Raw genomic sequence first — 24156 nt, 5'->3', positions numbered from 1 at the left:
ACCTTCCTTGTCACATTCTTTTGACTAGATTTACACTACTATGTCTCTTTTTTACCATATCCTAAGAAACTTGAGTTTTTCTTTGTTCTATAGTGTGACAGAAGACAAAAATGTAGCTCTTAGCTGGGTGGTGGCAAAACAAGAAAAACAAAAATCACAATATTTTTCTTATTGCATTTTGATGGTTTCACTTTAGCATGTTTCTCTGTTCTGGAACTGCTAGTTGGATTTGAGGCTTGGCAGATTCACCTCAGCTGTTTTTGTTTTCGTTCAAGTGTGTTTCGTACATGATATTATAAATCTCATAACGAATTAAGCTATGAGGCACATACTGTCTAATTTGTCTTTCTGATTTTAAGATAAGCTGGTGCTGGGTAATATGGCATGTACCTTTAATCCCAGCACTCGGGAGGCAGAGGCAGAGGCAGGAGGATTTCTAAGTTTGTGGTTAGTTTTGGGGGTTTGTTTGTTTGACTGCCCTAAATTGTTCACAATCTTTATTGTTATCATTAGTGGTGGAGTTGGAGAGTACTGAACCTCCTCCCAGCTGCAGTGTGAGAGCCACCAGTAGTGTGGTGGAATTTGGCCACAGCTGATTGTCAGCCCACGGATTTCCCTGTGCTGGTTTGTTGATTACTGAGTGTAAGGGTTTCTAGTGATAGATTTATGGATGGGGCTGATGAGAATAACTTCAGAGAATTTACATGTAGAATCTTCACCAACTTAGTAAGAACTCAGAACACTCAAGGCCTGGTACTGGCATCCAGCTTTCCCCTCAACAACAAACTAAAGTTTCGGTCCATTGTTAATAGTTGAAAATTACCTGTGTAGATTATAGACATTTTACTTCATCATTGGTCAGAGGGAAATAGAATTACAAAAGTTGATCTTGATGTTTCTACAGTTGCTTGTGTATACAATTTTCAGGCATTAATGAAATTGGTTTTCTATTTTCTTTTTAAACTAATCTTTGAACTTTTTTAACATTTTATTTATGGTTCTTGTGCCTCCCCCCATCGTGTGTGTGTGTGTGTGTGTGTGTGTGTGTGTGTGTGTGTGTGTGTGTGTGTGTGTGTGTGTGTGTGTGCTAGGATTAAGCAGGGTCAGAAAAATTGATTTTGAAACAGTTTCTGGAACACAGACTGATCTCAAACTCATAGCAATCCTCTTACCTTAGTGTTGTGTTTACATTGCATATGTAGACCAAATATTAATGTTTTTAGGTTTTTATATGCATTTTATAGTATGTAATTATTTCATTTGAGAGGTTAATTTTCCGTCAAGCAGATCTTGAGCTTTAGGTGAGTTCTGAAAAACTATTTGGCACTTTAAGTAGTTCTCACAGTACAGTGTACATTGAACATCATCATGCTTAATTACTTTTCTGCTGCTATAACAAAATACCATGAACAGGGTAACACGTACAAAGGGGGGAGGGAGGGAGAGAGAGAGAGAGAGAGAGAGAGAGAGAGAGAGAGAGAGAGAGAGAGAGAGAGAGAGAGAGTGTTTAATGGGGCTAGAGTCCAAAGCAGATGCACAGTGGCAGGAAAGGTTGAGAATTCACATCGTGATCCACAAATAGGAAGCAGAGACAGCATGCTGGGAAAACCTCAAAACCTTCCTCCAGTAAGGCTAGACTTTCTAATCCTTACCAAACAATTTCATCAACTGGGGACCAAGTCTTCAAACATGTGCCTCTGGGGGATTCTCATTCAAACTACCACACAAGAGGATTTTTTTTGTTTGTTTGTTATTTAATTGCAGTGGTAAACTTTGGCAGTATCTTTTGGTTTTGCTTGCTTTTAAATGTAATTTCTAAAGTTTATTACATTGAAAAATTTAATTTTGTGTATGTGGGTAAGTGGGTACTTTATGGAGGGCAGGACAACTTGGAAGAGTCACTTCTTCCACTATGAGGTTCCTGATGATCTAATTCAGGTCATCAGGTGGCTGTGTGTATGCATCTGTGTTGCTTGTGGAGTAGTGAGTGGCCTCCTAATTCTCTGCCTATTCCTTTGGGGTGAGTGCTGAGATCTGAACTCCAGTCCTCATGAATGCAAAGCAGGACTTAACTAACTTGGAACCATTTCTCCAAACCCTTCTGTTTTTAATCATTCTTCTTCTTATTATTATTATTATTGTGTGTGTGCTACTCATGCATGATGTGTCTATGTGGGTGTATGGAGGTCAGAGGGCAACTTCGCTGAGTTCTAGGTATTGAACATAGGTTATCAAGTTTGCATGGGCTCCCTGGGCAATCTTCCCAGCCTCTTTTAATAACCATTTCTTATTTAATTTTAAGGGTTTTGTTTTTTGTTTTTTGATTTTGTATGGGTTTTTTGCCTGGGTGTGTGGAAACCAGAAGGCTTTGGATCTCCTGGATCTAGACTTACCAGTAGTTGTGAGGCTTAATGTGGGTGCTGGGAATTGAACCTCTGTAAGAGTTGCAAGTGCTCCTTACCACTAAACCAACTCTTTTTTGGTTATTCTATACAGGGTTTCTCTGTGTAGCTTTAGAGCCTATCCTGGCACTCGATCTGTAGACCAGGCTGGCCTTGAACTAACATAGATGTGCCTGCCTCTGCCTCCCAAGTGTTGTTATTAAAGGTGTGTGCCACCACTGCCCAGCCCCTTTTTGTTTGTTTTTTAGTTTTTTGTTTGTTCTTTGGTTTTGTATTTTGAGACAGGGTTTCTCTGTGTGACAGCTCCGGCTGGCTTGGAACTAGCTCTGTAGACCAGGCTGGCCTCAAACTCACAGATATCTGCCTGCCTCTGCCTCCAGAGTGCTGGGACTAAAGGTGTGTGCCACCACCGCCCAGCTTCTAACTAACTCTTAAAAAATTTTTACCAATGATTTGAGATCATTTTAGGAACTCTAATTTTTTCCCAGGCTTTTTTGTTTTTGTTCTCTGTTCACCTCCAAGCCCCCACCCTGGATAGATAGGGTCTTCCAGATGTCTGGAACTCACAGATCTGCCTCCCAAGTGCTGGGAATTAGAGGTGTGTGCCACCACACTTGGCTGTAACTAGTTTTATAGTTACCTGAAAGCAAAACTTACTGGTTATTTCAAATTTATTTATTGGGTTAATGTTTGTGTGTTGGGAGGTGATCCCAGTGAGATCAGAAGAGACTATCAGATACCCAGGAGCTGGAGTTACAAGCGTTCTGGACACGTGGTTTAGGTGGATCTTCTCAAAGAGCAACAGTTGCTCTTAACTGCTGAGCTGTCTGTCCAGCCTGCTTGGGGTTTTGTTTGATTTTGACACAAGTTTTTACTTTGTAGCACAGGCCATCCTTGAACTCTTTGTCATCTTGGTGCTTCCTAGGTACTGATATTGCAGGTATGAACCATCATGCCCCTTCAAAAATTTGTTTGGTTTATATGTGCTTCCTGCCAGCCGTCATTCTTACTGTTTTCAGTGACTCCAAATTTCATAATTTAACTGGTTCTTAAAGGCATGGATATTTAATTACCAGTCTTACACAGCAGACCAGTAGCTGACTGTTTTCTTATACATTGTTGTGTGGTAGTGTAGGTTGCAAGAAATGATATTCAGTATCTGATATTCATATTAAATTTTGGTTGGTTTTTCTGCTTGCTTTTCCTCAACACTGAGAATATCAGTGTCAATTATAAAACATTTCATTTCTATCCCTTGATATACATTTCATTTCTTTGAGTGTTTAAAAAAGTTATTTGCCCTTTTTTATTGACTGGACTTTATGCTAGTAAGCTTAGTGGCTACTATGGTCCTTTCATGTCACACACACACACACATATTGGAAACAGGGTTGAACTGTTGTGTCTTCCTGACTGATTTGGAACTCACTATGTAGACCAGGCTGGCCTCAAACGCTTACAAAAAGATCCTCCTGCCTCTGCCTCCCTAGGGCTGGAATTAAAAGACGTGTACCACATGCCTGACTGTATTTTGTTTTTAAATTTGTTAATTTAAAATTTTTAAATGTAGTTAATTTTATTTAAAACCTTATGAAAAACTTAAGATACATCTCAGAATATTGTCTGGTTCTTTTGTGTGTGTGTGTGTACACTAAAGGTGGACCCCAGAGCCTTGCAAATGCTAAACATGGACCTTTATCGTGAGCAATATTCTTATGCCTTTGGGGGTGTGTGTGGGGTGTGTGTGTGTGTGTGTGTGTGTATCTTTAATGGTTCTTTGTTTTATCTTTATTTTGGTGAATGAAAAAGTCATAATGTGGCTTACCTTGATAAAATTGATTTCAGTTATTTAATTACAATTGCTGGTAATTCACAATTTTGATGTAAAATGCTACTTTTATTATTTAGTGTTTCTCCCTGTGTTGCTGTTTTGAGCTGTAAAGATTTTTACCATTACCAAATTTTAGATGTTTTAATATATGAGTGAGGCTAGAAATCATTTTAATTTAGATTGTAGCAGTCTTAGAACATGTTCAGGCCAGTGTGGCGTCTCATACCTGTAATCCTAGTGCTTTAGAGGCTAAGGCAAGAAGTTCACTAGAATGCAAGACCAGCCTGACTATATAATGAGACCCTGACCCAAAAAAAATTCTAAATAAATTCATATCTTTCAATGGTTAAAGCTAATTTATTTAGATGACTTTTTTAAACTTTCCTAGACTGGTACTTGATTGCATTGTTTCTTAATAATTTATTTATAAAACTGGGGTAGTGCCAGGTGTGGTGGCACATGCTTTTAAAACCAGCACTTTAATTTTGGCAGAGACAGGTGGATCTCTGAGTTCAAGGCCAGACTGGTCTATATAGTGAGTTCCAGGACATCCAGAGCTACATAGTGATACGCTGTCTCAAGAAAAGGGGGTAGTGTTGGTAAGTAGGGTGTGATAGCACATGCCTATGATCTCAGCCCTTACGAGGTTGAGACAGCAAGTCCAGAGGTGTTGGGAAGGGTAGTAAAACTTATTTAGTATGTCAGTATTTGTAGATTTCTTTGAGTATTACTTTTTATTCTAATATGCAGGAATCCTATAAACAATTTTTGACGTAATACTTGTATTTATGCTGCTAGTGCTATGTGCTGCTTTTTTCTTTTCATTTTTTAAAATATCTTTAGTTTTTCTTTGTGTGTGACTGTTTTACCTGCATACATGTATGTGCACCATGTATGTACCGTGTGCCCGTTGAGGAGCATGGAACCCATTGTTAAAGACTGTGTGAGCTGTCATGCATGTTTCAGAAACTGAACCCGGGTCCTCAAGTACTCTTAACTGCTAAGGGACTGCTCTAGCACCGTTCTTTGCTTTTAAGAGGGTGTGTGTTTGTGTGTGTGTGTGTGTGTCCTGAGTCTTCATGCATGCTAGGTAGACACTTAACATAGAGTTACATCTTATTCTTTTCATTTAGTTTTCATTATGCTGTATATACAAATCACAAATTGTACCTTTGAAGTATCTTACGTAAAAATAAAGTTCATTTTTATTGAGCAAAAGTGATCACTCCTTATGCAATTCTGGTTATCCTTGAACTTGCTATGTAGACCAGGCTGGTCTACCTCCTCAGAAATCCTCCCACCTCTGCCTCTCCAGTGCTGGGGTTAAAGACATGCACAACTATGCCTGACTATAACTATAGTATATAGTTAAAAAAAAAAAAGTGTGCACTTCATATAATCCAGATAGTACCTTCTTCCTCTTAAAATTATGTTCTACTACTTTGTGTTAATTGGATCTGGGGATAGACATGTTATTCTTGATTTAATTGGGCATGAGATTTTTAAAACGGTAACTTCAATTTTTTATTTTTTATTTCTCCCTCTTCAGGCAGCTGAGTATGTCCCAGAGAAGGTGAAGAAAGCGGAAAAGAAATTAGAAGAGAATCCATATGACCTTGATGCTTGGAGCATTCTCATTCGAGAGGCACAGGTTTAGTGATATAGGATTACATTTCCTTCTCTATGGGTCCAATCACACTACTTGATTCTGCAGTAATAATATTTTAATAGTCCTAACATTGTAAATGCTGTTTATTGGTTTTCAATTTTAGAATCAACCTATAGACAAAGCACGGAAGACTTACGAGCGCCTTGTTGCCCAGTTCCCCAGTTCTGGCAGATTCTGGAAACTGTACATTGAAGCAGAGGTTAATATTTTATCTATTTTTTCTTATATAGCATCTGGTAGGAATCACAGCTTACACTATAGTGATAGAAAAGAAGTTAGGAACATAGTATAATAAGGACAAGGAGGATTTAAATGTCTCTGCCTTTATTTTGTAAAATAGGTCTGAAGGAGTAATTAAAATGACTTTGAAATTTGGGTCTTTTACAAGCTGATGATTGTTGCATTTTGGAGTTGCAACAACATTAAAACAGTTTCAATGGTGTTGGAGTGCTTTAGCCTTTTATTTACTTGTCGTGTCAATTTATTGCCTCCTGTGTCGTTTATTTAGAACTCATTTTTCTTTTATTCCTATAACAAACTGATCGAAATACAGAAATGTTGGCTTAGTTTACTAGAGTATTTTAAATGTCTGGTGAAATGAAACATTTTTGGAGAATGATTATTTTCACATTTTAATTTAATGAAAAATGCATGGTTTGTCAGTTTAAGCACTTCAGTGACTTAAAGTTATTTTGCCATATGATGAAGCTAACATTATGTAGGAATAAGCTAATATGACTCAAACTTTTTAATTATAATTTACCCCAATGATATTTTGATTTTCTTCTTTTTGTTCAAGTTATGTTTACTTTAAAGTCCCATTCTTGATTACATTTTAAAAAACCTTAAGACTGGAATTAACAATTAAATCTTCAGTAAAAAGTTCATGTGCCAATATTATTTGGCACCAAGTAACCACTCACAGACTATAAATTAAATGGGATGGAAGGGAGAGATGGAAATAGTTGGAATATCTACATTAAGCTGAAAATGATAACTATTTCTTTTTATTTATACTACTTAATGCAGTCCTTTTAATATTTTATAATATAAATGCTCAACATAAGTACTCTGCAACCTCAACTGTTGCTGAAATTTGGTGATCTGTGGGTCTCTTTGGACCTCTGAAAGGACTTTAGCATCAGTGGTACTGAATAGACTTTGTAGCACAGTATCACCTGTGATGCATCCTCGGAATGATCCCAACCAGCAACATATTTAAATGGAGGCTGCAGTGTACTTGATTGAATCTGTGCTACAGTTTAGATTGTATTATTTTGGAGGGAAGGAAAATTACTGGACAATAACAGGAACATGCGTTTGTGAGTGTGTGCATGTTTGGTCTGCATGTTTGTGTTTGTATGTGTGAATGAGATTGTAACTTACGTGGAGTCTGGTAATTTGACCCATAACCATATTTTTAAGGTTTCATCACCTCTCCTTTGGACTCATTCCGTTCCTCTGTTGTATTTAAGTCATCAAGGTAGATGGGCTTGAAACTCAAAACAGGACTGTCTCATGTATACAGAAGAAAATACTGCTTCCTATAACTTGATAAAACAAAGACCCAGGATCGCCTGCACCCCTTTTGCTTTCTAGTCTGACTTTACAAGCACCTCACTAGAAACAAACATGATTGAAAGATAGTTTTGGAAAATAAAATAGTACTTTCTCAGTTATGAAATTCTTTCTCCAAAATTTAGATACTGATTTTAAGTTAAGCTAAAATTGGCAATAAGGTTCTACTTCTGTAATTATAAACACAAAAAGGGGTGTTTTGTCTTGTTTTTTCCCCATTTCCTCCCTAAGTATAGGATACAAACTGTATTCTAAAAAAGAATTGCACAAATGAGTAGGTGTTATTCCAGGAGGCTGAAAGTTAATAACAAATTTGTTGCATATGAAAGTTCAGAGCTGCTAGGAGTTGCCTGGTTTGTTACTGCAGCTACTTTACACACACACACACACACACACACACACACACACACACACACACACACACACACACACACACACACACACACGGCACACACACAAAGCACAAACACAGAAATATGTATATGTATAAAAATCTATTGGGAAAATGATACCAAATATATGTGTGTTTAACTTTTTATACTTCTGGTTTAGGAATTACAATGTTAAATTAAATGCTGGTTTCAGAAATACACACCTAAGCTGTCTTTCTTTTTCTTGGTTTACTCTTAGCTTTTATTTTCCCATTTATCTTTTGACTTCCCAGAAGCTAAAATTTTCATTTGATCATGTCACTCAATGTGACCTTTATTTTTGATGAAGACATATAACCTATTTATAGTACTTATAATACTGTACTGTTTTATAACATCCTGTATGCACACTCAAAATAAAGCTTGATTTAATACATTGTTGTAACTCAGTATTTCATGATGGGGCAATTACAATGTTACATTTGTTTAATTCAGCTAAACTATTGTGTAGCTAAATGCATTAGATTTTTTTTTTTTCTACTAGAAGGAAAATCTTCAGTAAAGGGAAAAAAGTGCTTCCCCGGGGAAATTTCTTGTTAATTCTGCTATTCTGCTTCAGTGCAGAAGGAGCAAAAGAAAATAGTTTTTAAAATTATTTTTAACTAGAAATAAGAATTAAAAATAAGAGTTTTTCAGTTATTTAGAACAAACTTAGCTTTTCTCATTTCAGTGGCAGCATTATGCAAGTTTACCTGTATAAAATATGTGCTTTAAAGTGGGACCCTTAATTTGTTACTTAGGTGTTTGTTTTTCTGTTTTTTCTTTTTTGCTACTCTTAAAAAATATTGGAGGTAATATTCTCCTAGTGGGTGGACATTTATAATAAAATTGTGTATTTTATAACATTTGAAAATATTACTATTATAATATTTAAGATCATTTGTCCCCAGGACCTAAGATGCATTGCTTTTCTTTCATTTCATAACTTCTGCCCCAGAAGATTTATTAAGAAAAGCAAGCAACAACATTGAATTCATACAATGTCTTAAATAAATTTTAGGGTTTTTGTTTGTTTTGTTTTTAGCTTAACAAATCCAACATTTTCTTGTTTAATATTTTAGGGTATTCTAGCCATAATCATCCTCAGCCCTCTCTCTACAGATCTGCTTTACACAGGGATTTAAAGGGTCACTAAGTTACCACAAAACTGAGGAACATTACACAATTTTGCTATATTCCCCTAAATATCTCTCCTTCTTTGTGGTTTCTCTAATCTAGCTTTTCACATTATTAGGTGAACACTGACAACATGTAAGGTACAATATTTTATTGTTAAAAGTAATGTGTCTTGAATTGAGCTACATTCATAAGACTTTTCGAACAGAAGGATGTTCTCATGGGTAGCTGAAGGAGGAAGAAGTTATGCTGCTGGTAACAGCAATGATGCACCTTGCTGTCTGTGAAAGCTGTGGTTTAATAAAGCATGTAGAGAGTTGATGGCTTTTCATTTCAAAATTTAAACGTGAATTCTTTGCTCTATACTTGTTTTTTCTTTCCTTATAAATAGTAGGTTATAAAATACCATTTTTACTTTTCTCAAAATAACCTTACTTGGAAAATGGAAGTAAACTCAAGATGGAACATGAGTGACTTTAATTGAAATAAACTTCTCCATTCTTGATTCTGTTTTAATGCCTTCACATAGCAGTTTAAATCACTGTATTGCAATGTTTTGTACATACTGAACAATGTGATTTTAAAATGCAGATAAAATTATGTAGACTATGGAAATCTCTATATTTCAGCTTTATAGCCCTTTCTTGAAAAGTCTGTACTCTTTTTAGGTCTATTTTTCCTGTTTGTAATAAATGTTGGTCCATGTCTGTGTGATTATTCAGATTTTACTCTATAACTTTTCTTAATCTACTGTTTCTTAAATGTATAAATATAGAGAAAATAATAGGAATTATTTGCAACCACAACTGCTTTGGATAATTGTAGTACTGTTTTATAAGTGAAAGAAGTATTTTCATACTTATGTTACAAATAGTAAATTATTTTTAAGTTTTATTGAAGTATTTTTCTCCTTCCGTGCACCCATTTGTGTAGCACTGATATTTTGTTGTCACTGTTAGTAGTCTGTAGTTTTTTTTCTCTTGTGATCCAAGGCATTTCATGCTAAACTATCACAAAAAACATAGCTTTTTCTGAAGTTTCTTTAAATAAAACCTATAGCTTATATCTTCTAGGAAATTTACTCTTCTAACATTTAGCCAATTTTTTGTTTTTGGGTAAAGTATTCTGCTAATTAACTAAAGTTCTTTAAATTTCTCAACTTTAATTTCATATTCATTTACTTATATGCATGCTCACACTTGTGCCTTCACTTTCCTGTTGATATCATTGGGCAGTTCCTCTCTTTGTACCATATGGGGACCAGGAAATCAGGGTCAGATTGTTAAACTTGGTGGCTAGGCAAGCAAGTTTACCCCCTGGGCCGTCTCATCAGATCTGGGTTTTTCAACTTGTAAAGCAGAATTATGGTGCTGGGTGGTGGCTCATATCTGTAATCCACAGCATTTGAGAGGCTGAAGCAGGTGGGTTGTCAAAAGTTCCAGGCCAGCCTGTGCTGCTAGTGAGTTCCACCTCAGTCTGGGCTACAATGAGAGAGACCTGTGCCAAAATACTCAAAAAGAATCTGAAAAGTGTAGGAAAAGACTAAGGTTTATGATGCATGTGCATTCTAAAATTAATTAGGAAATAGAATTAGATCATGCAGTTTGAAGTTTTCCTGAAAATAGTGTTTCAGCCTAAATTTCCACCTTTGTGGAATAACATAGTACTTTTTTTTGTAACTTGTTGCCAATATAGACATTAAGGTCATAGAGGACAGGGCTTTTGAGATGGCTCAGTAGTTAATACCAAATACTGCTCTGATAGGAGTTTGGTCTCCAGCACTCATATCGGGAGACTCAATCAATTGCCTGTAACTCCAACCCCAGGGGATCCAAAGATCTCTTTTGGACTCTTAACAGCAACTGCACTCATGTGCACATATTCCCTAACAAACACAGATACACAAAATGAAAATGAAATTAATCTAAATAACTTTAAAAAATATTTAGATGCATGTGTTCTGAATGTTTTTCCTGTATGTATGTGAGTCACCTGTATGCCTGGTGCCCACAGAGGTCAGAAGAGGTCATCATACTCCCTGGAGATGGAGTTATAGATGTCCTGTGGGCCCTAGGAACCAAAGTGTATTTATTTATTTATCTTTTAATCATAAGAGGGTAATTTTGGTGTATGAGCTTCTCCTATCCCAAGAAGTGAAGATAATATACCTCAATATGGTATTTATGAGTAAACAAAAATGCTCAAATGCTTCATGATACTGTATATTCAACTTCCGTAATTGGGAATAGTCAGGGTCCCTGACTTTGAGCATGTGGCAGTTGACTTTATGTGGAAAGGGGGGGCACTCATGGAATCCCCCCTTTCAATTTTTCCCCCTTGAAGATGTGATGTTTCAGACTCTTGCATGCTGGGATTGCAGGCATGTGCCACAGTGTTTTGAATGTATCATTTTAAAAGCTGAGCTTTGGGCTGGTAGGAGGTACACACTCACCCATAAGCTTGACAACTTGAGTTCAATCCCAGGTCCTTACATGGAGAAAAGGAGAAAACCAATTCCAAGCTGCCCAATGACCTCCACACCCATAAGCAAAAGTAAATATTAATTTTTATAAAGTTACATTTCACATTTTTTGGTAGGTAGGTTTTGTTTTGTTGGTTTTTTTGTTTACATTTTTGAGACAGGATGTGATTTAATTCAGGCTGGCTTCATGCTTAGCTTTGTAGCAAAGAATGTCCTTAAATTCCTCCTCATTCGCTTGGTTCCTACTTCCCAACAGCTGGGACTATAGGCATACTCTACCTCACTGAGGTGGATTAGTTTGGTTTTTATTATTATGCATGTGACTGCCACAGCATTCAGAAGTCAGAAAACTTGAGAGTTGGTTCTCTTCCTCCACAGTAGGTTTCAGGGATTAAACTCAGGTTGCCATGCTTGTATGACAAGCAATTTTACATTGTATTGTCTGACTGGCGCTGTTCTATTTTGAGACAGTGTTGCTCTGTAACTCAGTCTGGTCTCAAACTCAAAACAGTCCTTCTCCTTCAGCCTCCCAAGTGCTGACATTATAGATGCCCCTATGCCCAAATAAGCTGCACTCTTAAGTCAATGTGGGCAACAATGCATTGGCTTATTACTGAACTGTTTTACTCTTAGAAAATTCCTAGCAGGAAAGAAGTAGGTGGTTAATGTACTAGGTTGAAGATAGTGAATATTTGCCTTGACTACACCTTATTGAAAAACCCACCTGCTTTTTCTGAGACCCAGGGAAGCTTAATGTGGGTAAGTTACCATTTTGTATGCCTGTCAGTTCGAAAGAAAATTTTTCTGTTTGGAGGTGTTAATCGATAGTTCTTAAAAACATCCATGTCAAATGCAAAGGTTGAGATGTACTTTTGAAATAATGTGTTGAGGTACTGAAAGTTAACAAAGTCCTAAAAGTATATTTTTTAATATCTTAAAAATAAACATTACTTACTAAACATGTTCAATGGTAGACATTGTAGTTAGAAAATTTTACCTCTTGCATATAATGTATGACATTGTTTTTCTTATCTTAAAATTCACACATGGGAGATGGCTCTTTTTATGATGGTAATTTCTGGAGCCTTATAATGGATTTGAGGAAACAGTGCTGACCATTCAATAATGGTGGCTTTCAATTTTTTCCCTCTCAGCACCTTAAATGCTGGATCATTGACATATTTAAAGCAAAGGATATTGTTTCAACTATGAACTATAGAACAAGAAGATAAATTAGGTTTCTTATACATGAGTACATCAAGTTGTTACCCTTTGGAGCCAGTTTGTGTACTCCAGTATTGTGATTTGATGTTCCAACAATGAACACATGGTAAAGTGTTTTACCCTACGCTTTGGGAAGTTGAGGCCTTAGAGGACAGCAATCAGATTTTATTATTGTCTGGCTGAACATTCCTTGCCATTGTAAAAAAGGTAATTTTGCTCTTTCTTACATAGTCAGGAGGTACTCTGAGATGTCTTACTAGGTATTTGGTAATATTATAGCTGTTTATTAGATCTACAGTCAGGAATAGGCATATGTGAGTTACCATCATCAGCTCCCTTTTTAGACAGGGGCTTACTATATAGTCTAGCCACAGTTATGAGCTATTGTACTGATGGCTTTTTTTCTCCTGAGACAGGGACAGGGTTCTCTATATAGCCCTAGCTATCCTGTAACTTGTGCCACCACCACCTGGCTCCTATGATAATTTTTTACTAATTAAGTTGGTTTTAAAAATTATGTCTATATTTTTGTGTGTGGTTTTGCACATATGAGTGCAGTGCCTGGCCATAGCCAGAGATGGTATTGGATCTTCTAGAACTAGATCTACAGGCAGTTAGAGATCACTCTATGGAGCAGGGAAGGAAACGCTGCAACAGAACAGTTGGTTTTCTTAACCACTGAGTTACTCCAGCCCTTGTTCCATATCCTTTTTTAAAAAATACTTGGCTGTGTACCAGAATCCCAGCACTTAGAATGAAGAGACAGAAAAATGAGTTGAAGTCTAAACACTGCCCTGTATTATATGGGAGCCCTCTACATGTACCATCCTCCAACATAGCCAAGGAGATGACTCAGCCAGGCTACTTGACACCTGAAGATCTGAGTTCAGAGCCTAGGGCCCATGTGGTGGAATAAGAAAACTAATGCCCTAAAGTTGCCTCTAACTTCCACATGTATGCCATTGCCACTTGCAGATCTGAGTTCACTATCCAGGGCCCATATGGTGGAATAAGAAAATTGATGTTCCAAGTTGTCCTCTTGACTTCCATGCACATGCATGCATGGTACATGTTTTTCTTCCCCAATAAATTAAAACCCATCAATTTCAAAAGGCCAGCATAACCTCAGTATCAAAATCTGACAAACTTTAAGGCAGTGTCATGTTTTATTAGAGAATCACTTAAACTGGAGAAAATTAGTGGTGGCTAATTTCCAGTAGCTAGCCTGTACAATACCAATCTGAATGTTTTAAGCTTCTTATATAACATTCCTTAAACTCTTGTCTGCCAGTATCATTGGTTATCAGTTTTGGATTGGAATTAAGGAAATTTGGAGGGCTGGAGATGGCTCAGCATTTAAGAAAACTGCTTGCTTTTCCAGAAGACAGGTTAAATTTCAAGTACCCACAAGTTTTCACAATTTGTTCTAGGGGATCTTATGGCCTCTAAGGCTCCAGACATACAGGTGATTAATAAACATACATGCTGGCCAAGTAGCCATACATATGAAATAAAAATATTTGCCTCACAGTGGTGTTGCACACCTTTAATCCCAGCACTTGGGAGGCAGAGGCAGGCAGATCTCTGAGTTCGAGGCCATCCTGGTCTACAGACCTAGTTCTAGGACTGGCTCCATAGCTATTGGGAAACCCTGTCTTGAAAAACCAATAAAAAAAAGTTGAATGTTGAGGTTCTCATAGTTGGAACCTGGTAGGTGACAAAAATGCTTAAAAACATAAGTATTTAAAAGTTGACAGTTCAGATTATATATTGATCACAAAGTTGAATCTGCTTTGTGGCATAAAATGATTATGAAATGAGTATGGAAGAGGGGAAGTGGACAAGAAGCTGTTTGCTACTGATAGCTGTTGGGAGAAAGAAACTCAGTTTTCTTCATTAAAATGACACTGGATATGTTATTAACACTTAGAGCAGGTTCCGTGGTTAGGTATAGTGGGTCAGTGCAAATTGGACCCCATATTTTTGTTTTTACACAAGAGAAAGAACATAAAGTTGGGTATGTAGGGAAGTCATGGAAGATTAAGTAGAAGTTTGGGGAGGGGCCTTAATATGATCAAAATATGTTGTATGAAATTCTCAAAGAAATAAAGCATTAGAAAAAGTTTTAAAAAGTGTGAATTTCAAGGACATCACCAGGATGACAGAACAGGTTTTACAGGTACCCATCCTCACACAAACTGCCGTGAGTAGCCATACAAAGATATTTTCCAAGGAGGGAAAGATTTGAGGTAGGACATTACAGCAGTGGGTGCAGCACAGAAATAACATGTTTGTGACTTAAAAAAAAAAAAAAATGGGCACAATATTTTGTCCACAGATTGTGAACCTCCTGCCTCAGCTCTTCAAATTCTGGGATTACAGGTATAGACTGCCAGTGTTGTAATTTAAAAAAAAAAAACCTGTACTTGAGAAAAAAAGCCATGCAACAGAGCTTGGATGGAGGGTTTTTTATTTAAGGGAAAGGGAATGGGGAAAGATGGGCGGGGAGAAGAGGGAGGAGACAAGCCCCTGGAGACAGAAGTGGCAGAAGAGAAAAGAGATTCAAGGGGGGCAGGGAGACTCGCAGGCAGAGAAGTAGAGAGGAAGGAATAGACAAGATGAGAGGTGGGCCCTTTTAAAAGGGAACGTATAGTAGCCGCAGCCGGGCAGTGGTGCCTCATGCCTTTAATCCCAGCACTCAGGAGGCAGAGGCAGGCCGATCTCTGTGAGTTCGAGACCAGCCTGGTCTACAAGAGCTAGTTCCAGGACAACATTCAAAGCCACAGAGAAACCCTGTCTCGGGGGAAAAAAGATTGGGAGGGGGGGACACAACGAAGTAGTGAATGTGCACAGGTGGTGTTAAATGACTGCTGCTTAGGACATCATGTCAGAACCCCAAGGCAGGCCAGTACAAATGCCTGAGTCCTCCAACCAGTCCTCTAAATTGGAAGTTGTTTTTATAGTCTATAAACTTATTTTGAAATTGTTTAATTTTAAATTGGATGAGCATGGCCAAACAGTCCTGTCAGAATCTTTACTTTGGCCAGTTTCTGTTTGATGTTTGTTCTTTTGTTTTTTTCAAAGACAGGCTGTCCTGGAACTTACTCTGTAGACCAGGCTAACCTCCAACTCACACAGATCCACCTGCTCTGCCTCCTGAGTACTTGGATTAAAGGCTTGCACCACCACCTGGCAATTGCTGTGGAATTACTTGTAGTCTGTTAAGAAATGATGAAAAGGAAAAAGAATCTATTTAGTTCCCATTAAGTTTGTCTTTTGAGTATTTCCAATCCTTGGGTACAAGTGCAGAATCTGCACATTTAGAGGACCTTGTAATCTCAGAGACTCAGTAAGACAAGGGACTGCCTGGTCTAGAGAGTGAATACAAGGCCAGTCTGGGCAATTTAGTGAGACCTTATCTCAAAAAGAATGAAGCTGGGGATGTAGTTCAGTCATAGTGTCCTTCTCTAGCATTGGGTATAATCCCAAATACTCGAAATACATGAGCATAGTGGCCCATGCCCTTAGTTCTAGCACTCAGGAGGCAGAAGTGAGTGCATCTCTGAATTTTAAGCCAGGGCTATGAAGAGACACTTTGTTTCAAAAATAAAAATTGTGTAATGTTTAATAATTGTGTAATTTTCCTGTGTGTTATGTGTTACTATGGTTAATCATAATTTGCTTTTTGATGTACAGGTATATATTATTTTGAGATATGTAGTTTAAGCATAGCTGGGGATTCAAACTTAAGAATTTTGTTTTTATTGGGGGGCTCGTCCGGGATCAAATTTAATAATTTTTAATAATTCTAATTCTTAACTTTCATAGTCCTCAGTTTTTTTTTTTTTTTTTTTTGGAATTTCTTTTATTAGCTGTTTCCATGTAAGTCTTTCAGAATTTTGAGGTACACTTAAGAAGTAGATTATTTAACCACATAACATTAAGGGCATGGGCCAGTATGCTAGTTTACACATTTCAGAGTATAGTAATTTACATACAGCCTCAGGTTATGCTGTATGTTAGAACATTTTAGTGTTATAAAACCTTAACTGACCCAAATACTAGGATTACAGATATGGGAAACTATATCTGATTTGCTTTATATAATAATACCTTAAGAATTCTTAGTACATTTCTGCTTACTACCACCACCCCTGACATCTTTGTTGAAATATTTGATTTGTGGGAAGAGGTAAACACTCTCCCAGCCCTCTAGTACTTTTTTCAAATGTAGATTGTGATTATTTTTCAAGACAGGATTTCTCTGTGTAGCCCTAGCTGTCCTGGAATTCTCTCTGTAGAGCAGGCTGGTCTTGAATGCAGGTGCCTGTCTCTACCTCTCAAGTGCTAGGATTAAAGCCCTCTAATACTTACTTCGTTTTTGTTTGTTTGTTTTTTATCATTTATTTTCATTTTGTGTATATTGGTGTTGCTTGCTTGTATGTCTGTGTGATGTATGTGATCCCCTGCAACTGCCGTTTCAGACAATTATGAGCTGCCATATGGATGCTGAGAATTGAACCCAGGTCCTCTGGAAGAGCAGCCAGTGCTCTTTAACTACTGAGTTTTCTCTGTAGCTCTTATACTTATTTCTAACACAAAGTGTTGTATAACCCCCAAGTCATCATAATGGCTATTTCTGAGAGTACATTGTTTCCATGTTTTCTTTAGATTTCTTTACTTTCTTTACTTCTGAGGATTCTAAAAGTCCAATTATAATATTTTACAACTTAGGTTACTTATCTGTAAAACAATATCTCACTGTAGCCCCACCTCCCTAATGCTGAGATTAAAAGCAGATGCCTCCATAAAAGGTTTCTTTTTTTTTTTTTCTTTTTTTTTTTTTTGTTTTGTTTTGTTTTGTTTTTTCGAGATAGGGTTTCTCTGTAGCTTTGGTGCCTATCCTGGAGACCAGGCTGGCCTTGAACTCACTCTGCCTCCCAAGTGCTGGGATTAAAGGTGTGTGCCACCAACGCCCGGCTAGTTTCTTAATTCTTAAGTACAAAAACATGAGCTAAATTGTTGGCATTGAAGAAAAAGTATGAACAAGAGACCTTTAAAAATGCTTAAGGTAATGTGGATAATTTTGTCAGGGAAATGAGTTAAGTAGAAATCTAAAATTTGTCGTGTAAGTTTAGAATTTAAGTATTAGAACATTGTATTATTTTGATTGCCGTAATGAGAGTTTGTGCTTGCTTGTTTGGGGGGGGTGGTGGTTTTGAGACAGGGTTTCTCTGTGGCTTTGGAGGCTGTCCTGGAACTGGCTCTTGTAGACCAGGCTGGTCTTGAACTCACAGAGATCGGCCTGCCTATGCCTCCTGAGTGCTGGGATTAAAGGTGTGAGCCACCACCGCCTGGCTAGCTTTGTCTAGTTTTTTTGTTTGTTGGGAGGAGTGGTTTTTGATTAGTTGGTTGGTTTTTTGTTTGTTGTTTTGTTTTGTTTTTGTTTTTTTATTTAATTTTGGAGACAGGGTCTTACTTTGTAGCTCTGGCTGTCCTGGGCCTCCTCAAAATGTAGACCTGGATGGCTTCAGATTCACAGAAATCTGCTTGGTTCTACCTCTGGAGTGGTGGGATTGAATGTGTGCTACCATGATTGTCCTGCTGTTCAGTTTTTAAAGACAAATTGTGTGTTGGTTAGAAATTCTTATTTCAGTTTTTACTTTCAAGTGTTAAAAAACTAAGAAGCTATAAAAATGTGTTTCCACTTTATTTGTATTTATGTAGTTTGAGAGAAACATGAATTCATATCCGAAAGTCTTATATTTTGAGAGAAGAAAAATTTTATAAGAGCTACCAAGTCTAAAGAAACCACTCTGTTAGTGTCTAGTTGATCCATTAACACAGTTTCTAAGTTGGCATGTTCTGCATAGAAAATAGTTCATTTGCTATAAGCATTTTTAAGATTTATTTTTATGTGTATGAGTGTTTTGTCTGCAAGTAGTTATGTGTACCAAGTGTGTTCAGTAACCACAGAGAGCAGAAGAGGGCATGAGATCACCTGAAACTGGAGATACAGGTCGCTTTGAGCCAACTTGTGGGTGCTAGGCATTGAACCCAGGTTCTCACATCAGCCAGTGATCTTAACCAATGAACCCTCAGTCCAGTCCTGTTACAAACATTTTATTATTGAAAAAATTACATAGTGTATACTGAAAGGGAGAGACACTGAAGGAATAGCAACCAAGATGAAAGCATACCAATTGTGTTAGTGTTTTCATTCTAGTACCAAAAATTAAAACATAACTTGAAACAAACTTTAACAAGAACCTGCAGCTGTATTGAAGTCTTCCGAAATACCTGAATACCTCTGGAGTACCTGAAGACCTACAAGGTACCCAAGGATAGCATGGCTAAAATTAAGAAAGATGAAAGCACAGGAGTAGTGGTTTCCAAGTTTCTGTCAAAAGTGAACTTGATAGATTTATCAGATTTCAGGTATTATTACTTTATTAAAAGATTTTGAGAAAGATTGCCTCCTTAAACATTGTTATTGATGAAGGAGATATTAATAAGAATTATGCTGACATTGTAATATGTGTGTATATTTATTCATTTTGGGATAATGTCTCACTATATATCTGAATAGCTTGGAACTCAAACCAAACTAATCCTGAACTTGAATTAGCCATCTGCCTCTTCCTCTTAATTCCTGGGATTAAAGGTGTGTACCACCATGTCCAGGTTAAATAGTTTTTAGAAAGAAAACTCCTATGTGACATAATACATTAAGGTAGTAGAGTCAGTAGGGGAATTTAATTTCTGAATTTTAGAGTTCCAATTTTTTTTTTGAGACAGTGAGTCTCTTTGTAGCACTGGCTATCCTACAAAGACCTGCTAGCCTCTGCTTCCCACATGCTGGGGTTAAATGTGTGTACCACCATACCTGACATGAGTGCTGGGTCTTGATCATATTTGGTTAACTTCTAGAATATCCAAAAACATACCCAGGATTCCAAGTAAGTAGAAATTGTAGAGTAGGATTTTGAATTTGAGCTTGTCTATAGTATATTGTAAAACCCTGTCTTACAAAAACATGTGCAGGGATCTTTGCTGGGAAATTACATGCCTCCAGATCCTGAGTTTTAATTTATTTCTTAAGTTATGTATATGTGTTTTGCCTGCATAGATGCCTGTGCACCACATGTGCCTGGTACTCACAGAGGTCAAAATAAGGCATCATATTGCCTGGAACTGGAATTTCAGATGGTTATGAGCTGTTGTGTAAGTTCTGTGAACCAAACTCTGGTCCTCTGCTTAACCCGTGAGCACCTTTCTAGGGCCAATCAAATTTTAATTTCTAAAAATTGGAATATAAGTATATAACAAAGTTTCATTTTTACTATTACAAATTTTATGTGACTAATAACAGAAAAACATCTGTTATTATACTTAAGTATTAAAGAAACTTTAAAAGGGTGTTTTCAAAAATTATTACATTTAGTTATACGTACACTCATAAGCAGACCAATGCCAAAACATACATAAAGATGTCAGGATAATCTACAAGAGTTGTTACCTCCTATTATGTGGGGCTCTAGGATCAAATTTAGGTTGTCTATCTCATGGACTCCCACAGGTTATTTTTAATTGTCTAATATCCCTAACATTTAATTTTAGGGAATGATTCTTTGATGTTTAGAATTATTTATCCCACTCTTATTCAGTTTCTTCCCTTATACCTCTTCTATCCCTCTTCTCTTCCTTGGCTTGCTTGCAAGGCTGTCCTGGAGCTTGATATCATACTTCTGCCTTAGTCCGTGGAGTTCTGAGATTTTGGATATGTGCCTGACTTTAGAATTATCCTAATATGAAATACTTTTAAAAACTGCTTTCTGGAAGCTGGGGGGATATTTTGTAATTTCTCCATTTAAGGTTTATACTAATCTAAAACCCCCAAAACTGGCTGATTGTGAATTTGAGATAAAACTCCGTACTGGATACAATAAAATTTATCTATATTGAAGTAAAAATTCTGAGATTTTTGCATATGTACTTATAAAATCTTGAGTTCATGGGCTGATTTGCTGAATTTGGGGATAACCATTTTAATTTCTCCCCATCCCTTTGACAGGTATGACAAATATTGTGCATATTTCCGTAATACCATTATGTGATCAATGAATGAAAAATCGTTGGCATTTATATTTTCAAAAGATATGGAAATTGTGAGCCCAAGCCAGGCACAGTAACACACACCTCTAATCCAAGCACCTGGGAAGCAGAGGCAGGCAGATCTCTTAGTTTGGTACCAACCTGACGTACATAGCTGTCCAGGATAGCCAGAACTACATAGACCCTGTTTCAAAAAACAAACCAAAAAATGGGCCTGCAAGATGATTCAACAGATCACAGTGTTTGCATTTAGCATGATGGTTTAAGTTCAGTCCCTGGAACCCACAAGGTGAAAGGACAGAACCAACATCCTTTTGTTTTCCTCTGACCTCATACCATGGTTCAAGTGCATAGGGTCATAGATTAGTTTTCAATTTTGCAGAAAAGCACTAGAAGTCTGTTTAATATCTTTTGCCTTTGTTTTAACTCTTATAAAAGGTTTTAATCTAAACCTTTCACTCAGGCATACTAAATATTAAAGATAACAAATTACTGGTCTTATGAAAGTTTTTTAGTGGACAAATTTGTTTAATTGAATTTTGTTAAACCTTAATTTTTTACCTTTGGAATTTTACTGTTTCAAGAATGTTGCATAACAATAGTTTGTTCTCCAAGACAGTTTGCGAGTAATTTGGGGGCAATTTTTGTTAATAAACTGTACTACAGGAGAGTATTGGGTAATGAGTTTCTTTTTCTGAAGTAAAGCTGCTGGATAGAGTGTTAAGAACATGTTTAAGGCATTGAAGAGTTGTCACTACAGGAATGAATTCCAAATACCACAGCCTCGATGGAAGGAAAATGGAGAAGCTCAAAAATAGGAGTGGTTAAACTTTGTCTTGAGAGAATTTGCCCAACTGGGAGACGCTGCAATTGGAAGTCTTCTGCACTCTAGTGAAGTTCAAGACCTTCCTGCATTGGAGGTTCGATGGCATGTCTCTTCCTTTAGAGTTCTGTGCTAAAAGGCCACACTTAGAATGACATCAGTGAACCAGGATTAAGTCTATGCCATTTTACAAACTGAAAAGGATGAGGGAAGTTTCTTTGGTCCGAAGAATGGAATAGGGGAAATCCTGGAATGTAACAATAAGACCACCTAAGACCATGTAACAGTGCATGGGTTAAGTGTTGAGAAAAAAAAGATTCAAACCATCAGTTTAAGGGGACTCAGTCTACATTGTGATACTGATGCTTGGTATCATTTATTCAAACTTTTGGAGGAATGCACCTTCATATGAGGCCTTCATATTAACCCCACAAATGTGAGACTTTGGAACATTCTGGTTATTTAAAGCTAAGCATGTAAAGAAACTGCCCATAGTAGCTACAGACCTCCAAAATTTCAGAAGCTAGAATTGAGTTACTGTAACAGATTATACACTGTTTAAAGGATGAAGGAAACTCAAAGGAATTTAGTTTGGAGCTTTAACAGACTAAAAACAAAACACATTTCTTGACATTCTAGAAGTAGAAGAGAAACTCAAAGGCAAAGCAGAATTGGAAGAATTTTCTAGGATTCTAGACCCAGTCAACAGATTTGTGATACTTATTGAATCCCAGGAAGGACTGAGGGTGGGGGAGAGTTACCCCCAGATATATGAGAACAAAAGTTAACAGCAAGGAAAAGCCTCAGAAATAAATGAATACAGAATGCCTGTGGCTCTCAGACTGATTGCAGTTAACTTGACACCTCTCAGCAACAAAGGAAACAAGAACACAGTGGACCTGCCTCTTCAATTTGCTGAAGGAAGACAGCTGGTCAGTTAACAGTATTCCAATTATGAGACGGAGTATATTTCTTGTTAAGGTTAATAAAATACTCAGAATGTATTTTTGTACATACCCAATACTATATAACAAACAGAAATTAATGTATGTATACATGCCTTATTTATATAAGGAGTAGAAACCATTAAGTAGCTTTGAATTATCCTTACATTTGTGGGTTGCTTCTGTTATTTTGTGCTGGGGATTGAATTCTGAACCTTGTACATACTAGATGTGTGCACTACCACTTAGGTATTACTATTCCCAACTAGTACACTTTAAATTCCATTTTTCTTTTCAAAACAAAATTTATTATTTTTAGCTTTTTGAGGTAGTCTTTTAATCTGTCATCCAAGTTGCCTCTATACTCACTGTGTTGCTAAGGATGCCCTTGAATTCTTGATCCTCCTGCCTATATCTCACACAGGCTTAGATTAACAAATGTGTAACACCATAACCATTTCATATGATGCTGGAGATTGAACCCAGGCCTTTCGGCATATTAGATATGGACTTTAATAACTACTACATTGCCGGCTGCTTTTTTTTTTTTTTTTTTTTTTTTTTTTTTTTTTGAGGCCAGCTTTTTTTGTGTAGCTCTGGCTGTCTTGGAACTCTGAGGACCAGCAGGCTGTCCTTGATCTGTCTGGCTCCTACTTGATTTTTAAAAAACATTTTTTATTCTTATGTATATATGTTAGTAGGGGGTCTATGCATATAATTAAGATATCCTGGAAGTACAGACAAGGGCCTCAGATCCCCCTGGAGCTGGAGTTAGAGACAGTGTGGGTGCTTGAAACCAAACTCTGATCCTCTGCAAGAGCAGTATGTATGTACTCTTACCTGCTGAACCATCTCTCCTTTAATTTTTTAATTAATGTTTATGTGTGTATGCGCCACGTGAATGGGTGGAAGCCAGAGACTGCCTGATCAAGAACCATATTGTGTTCTGGGAACTGAACTCCTGTCCTCTGAAAGCAAGTACTCTTAACCACTGAATCATTTCTCCGGCTCAACTTTTGGCTTTTATTTTTAATAAAAGATTGGAAATATTTTGTAAATCTGATTTATTTATGTGTAAGTATATGTACATACAGTGTATTGATGTTGTATCTGGAGGCCAAAGGTCAACTTGGAGAAGTCAATTGTCTTCTACCATGTGGGCTTCAGGAATTGAACTCAGTTCTTCGGGCTTGGGAGCAAGCACTCTTACCCATTGAGCCATCTTATTCTCCCTTGTAAATTTTATGAGACTGGCTTAATCTCAAAAGTCTGTGATTTGTGGCATCAAGCAAGTAGTTTCTTAAAGATGTTGACTAAAATTTCATTTGTTTTTGAGACAGTCTGAACCCCAGGCTGACCTCGAATTTGTTTTGTAATCCTGACTGCATTGAACACCTACCCCCTGCATCATGCATACAAGTAATGAAAATATAGGCATATATTCACTATGACTAGTTTCAACTCCAGTAGATGTTTAGAGGCTAAGGATAATCTTTCCCTGAAATAGATACCATTAGAAGCTGGTGAAATGGATCCCCAAA

The 24156-nt window shown here is 37.1% G+C and overlaps 1 protein-coding gene across 1 annotated transcript in view; it reads left to right on the top strand.

The window, feature by feature from the left end:
• The window catches only part of Cstf3 (cleavage stimulation factor subunit 3), an 84467-nt gene that overhangs the window by 14237 nt on the left and 46074 nt on the right, over nt 1-24156 (top strand). Inside the window, exons 2-3 of the mRNA XM_027422337.2 lie at nt 5783-5884; nt 6006-6101. Coding sequence (XP_027278138.1) covers nt 5783-5884; nt 6006-6101 — 198 coding nt within the window. The remainder of the gene's footprint in view (nt 1-5782; nt 5885-6005; nt 6102-24156) is intronic.

The sequence above is a fragment of the Cricetulus griseus genome, chromosome 6 (genome assembly GCF_003668045.3).
Source record: "Cricetulus griseus strain 17A/GY chromosome 6, alternate assembly CriGri-PICRH-1.0, whole genome shotgun sequence".
In the NCBI taxonomy this organism is placed as follows: Eukaryota; Metazoa; Chordata; class Mammalia; order Rodentia; family Cricetidae; genus Cricetulus; species Cricetulus griseus.
Note: the sequence above shows the minus strand (reverse complement) of the source record. Positions and strands in the feature narration are given on the sequence as shown.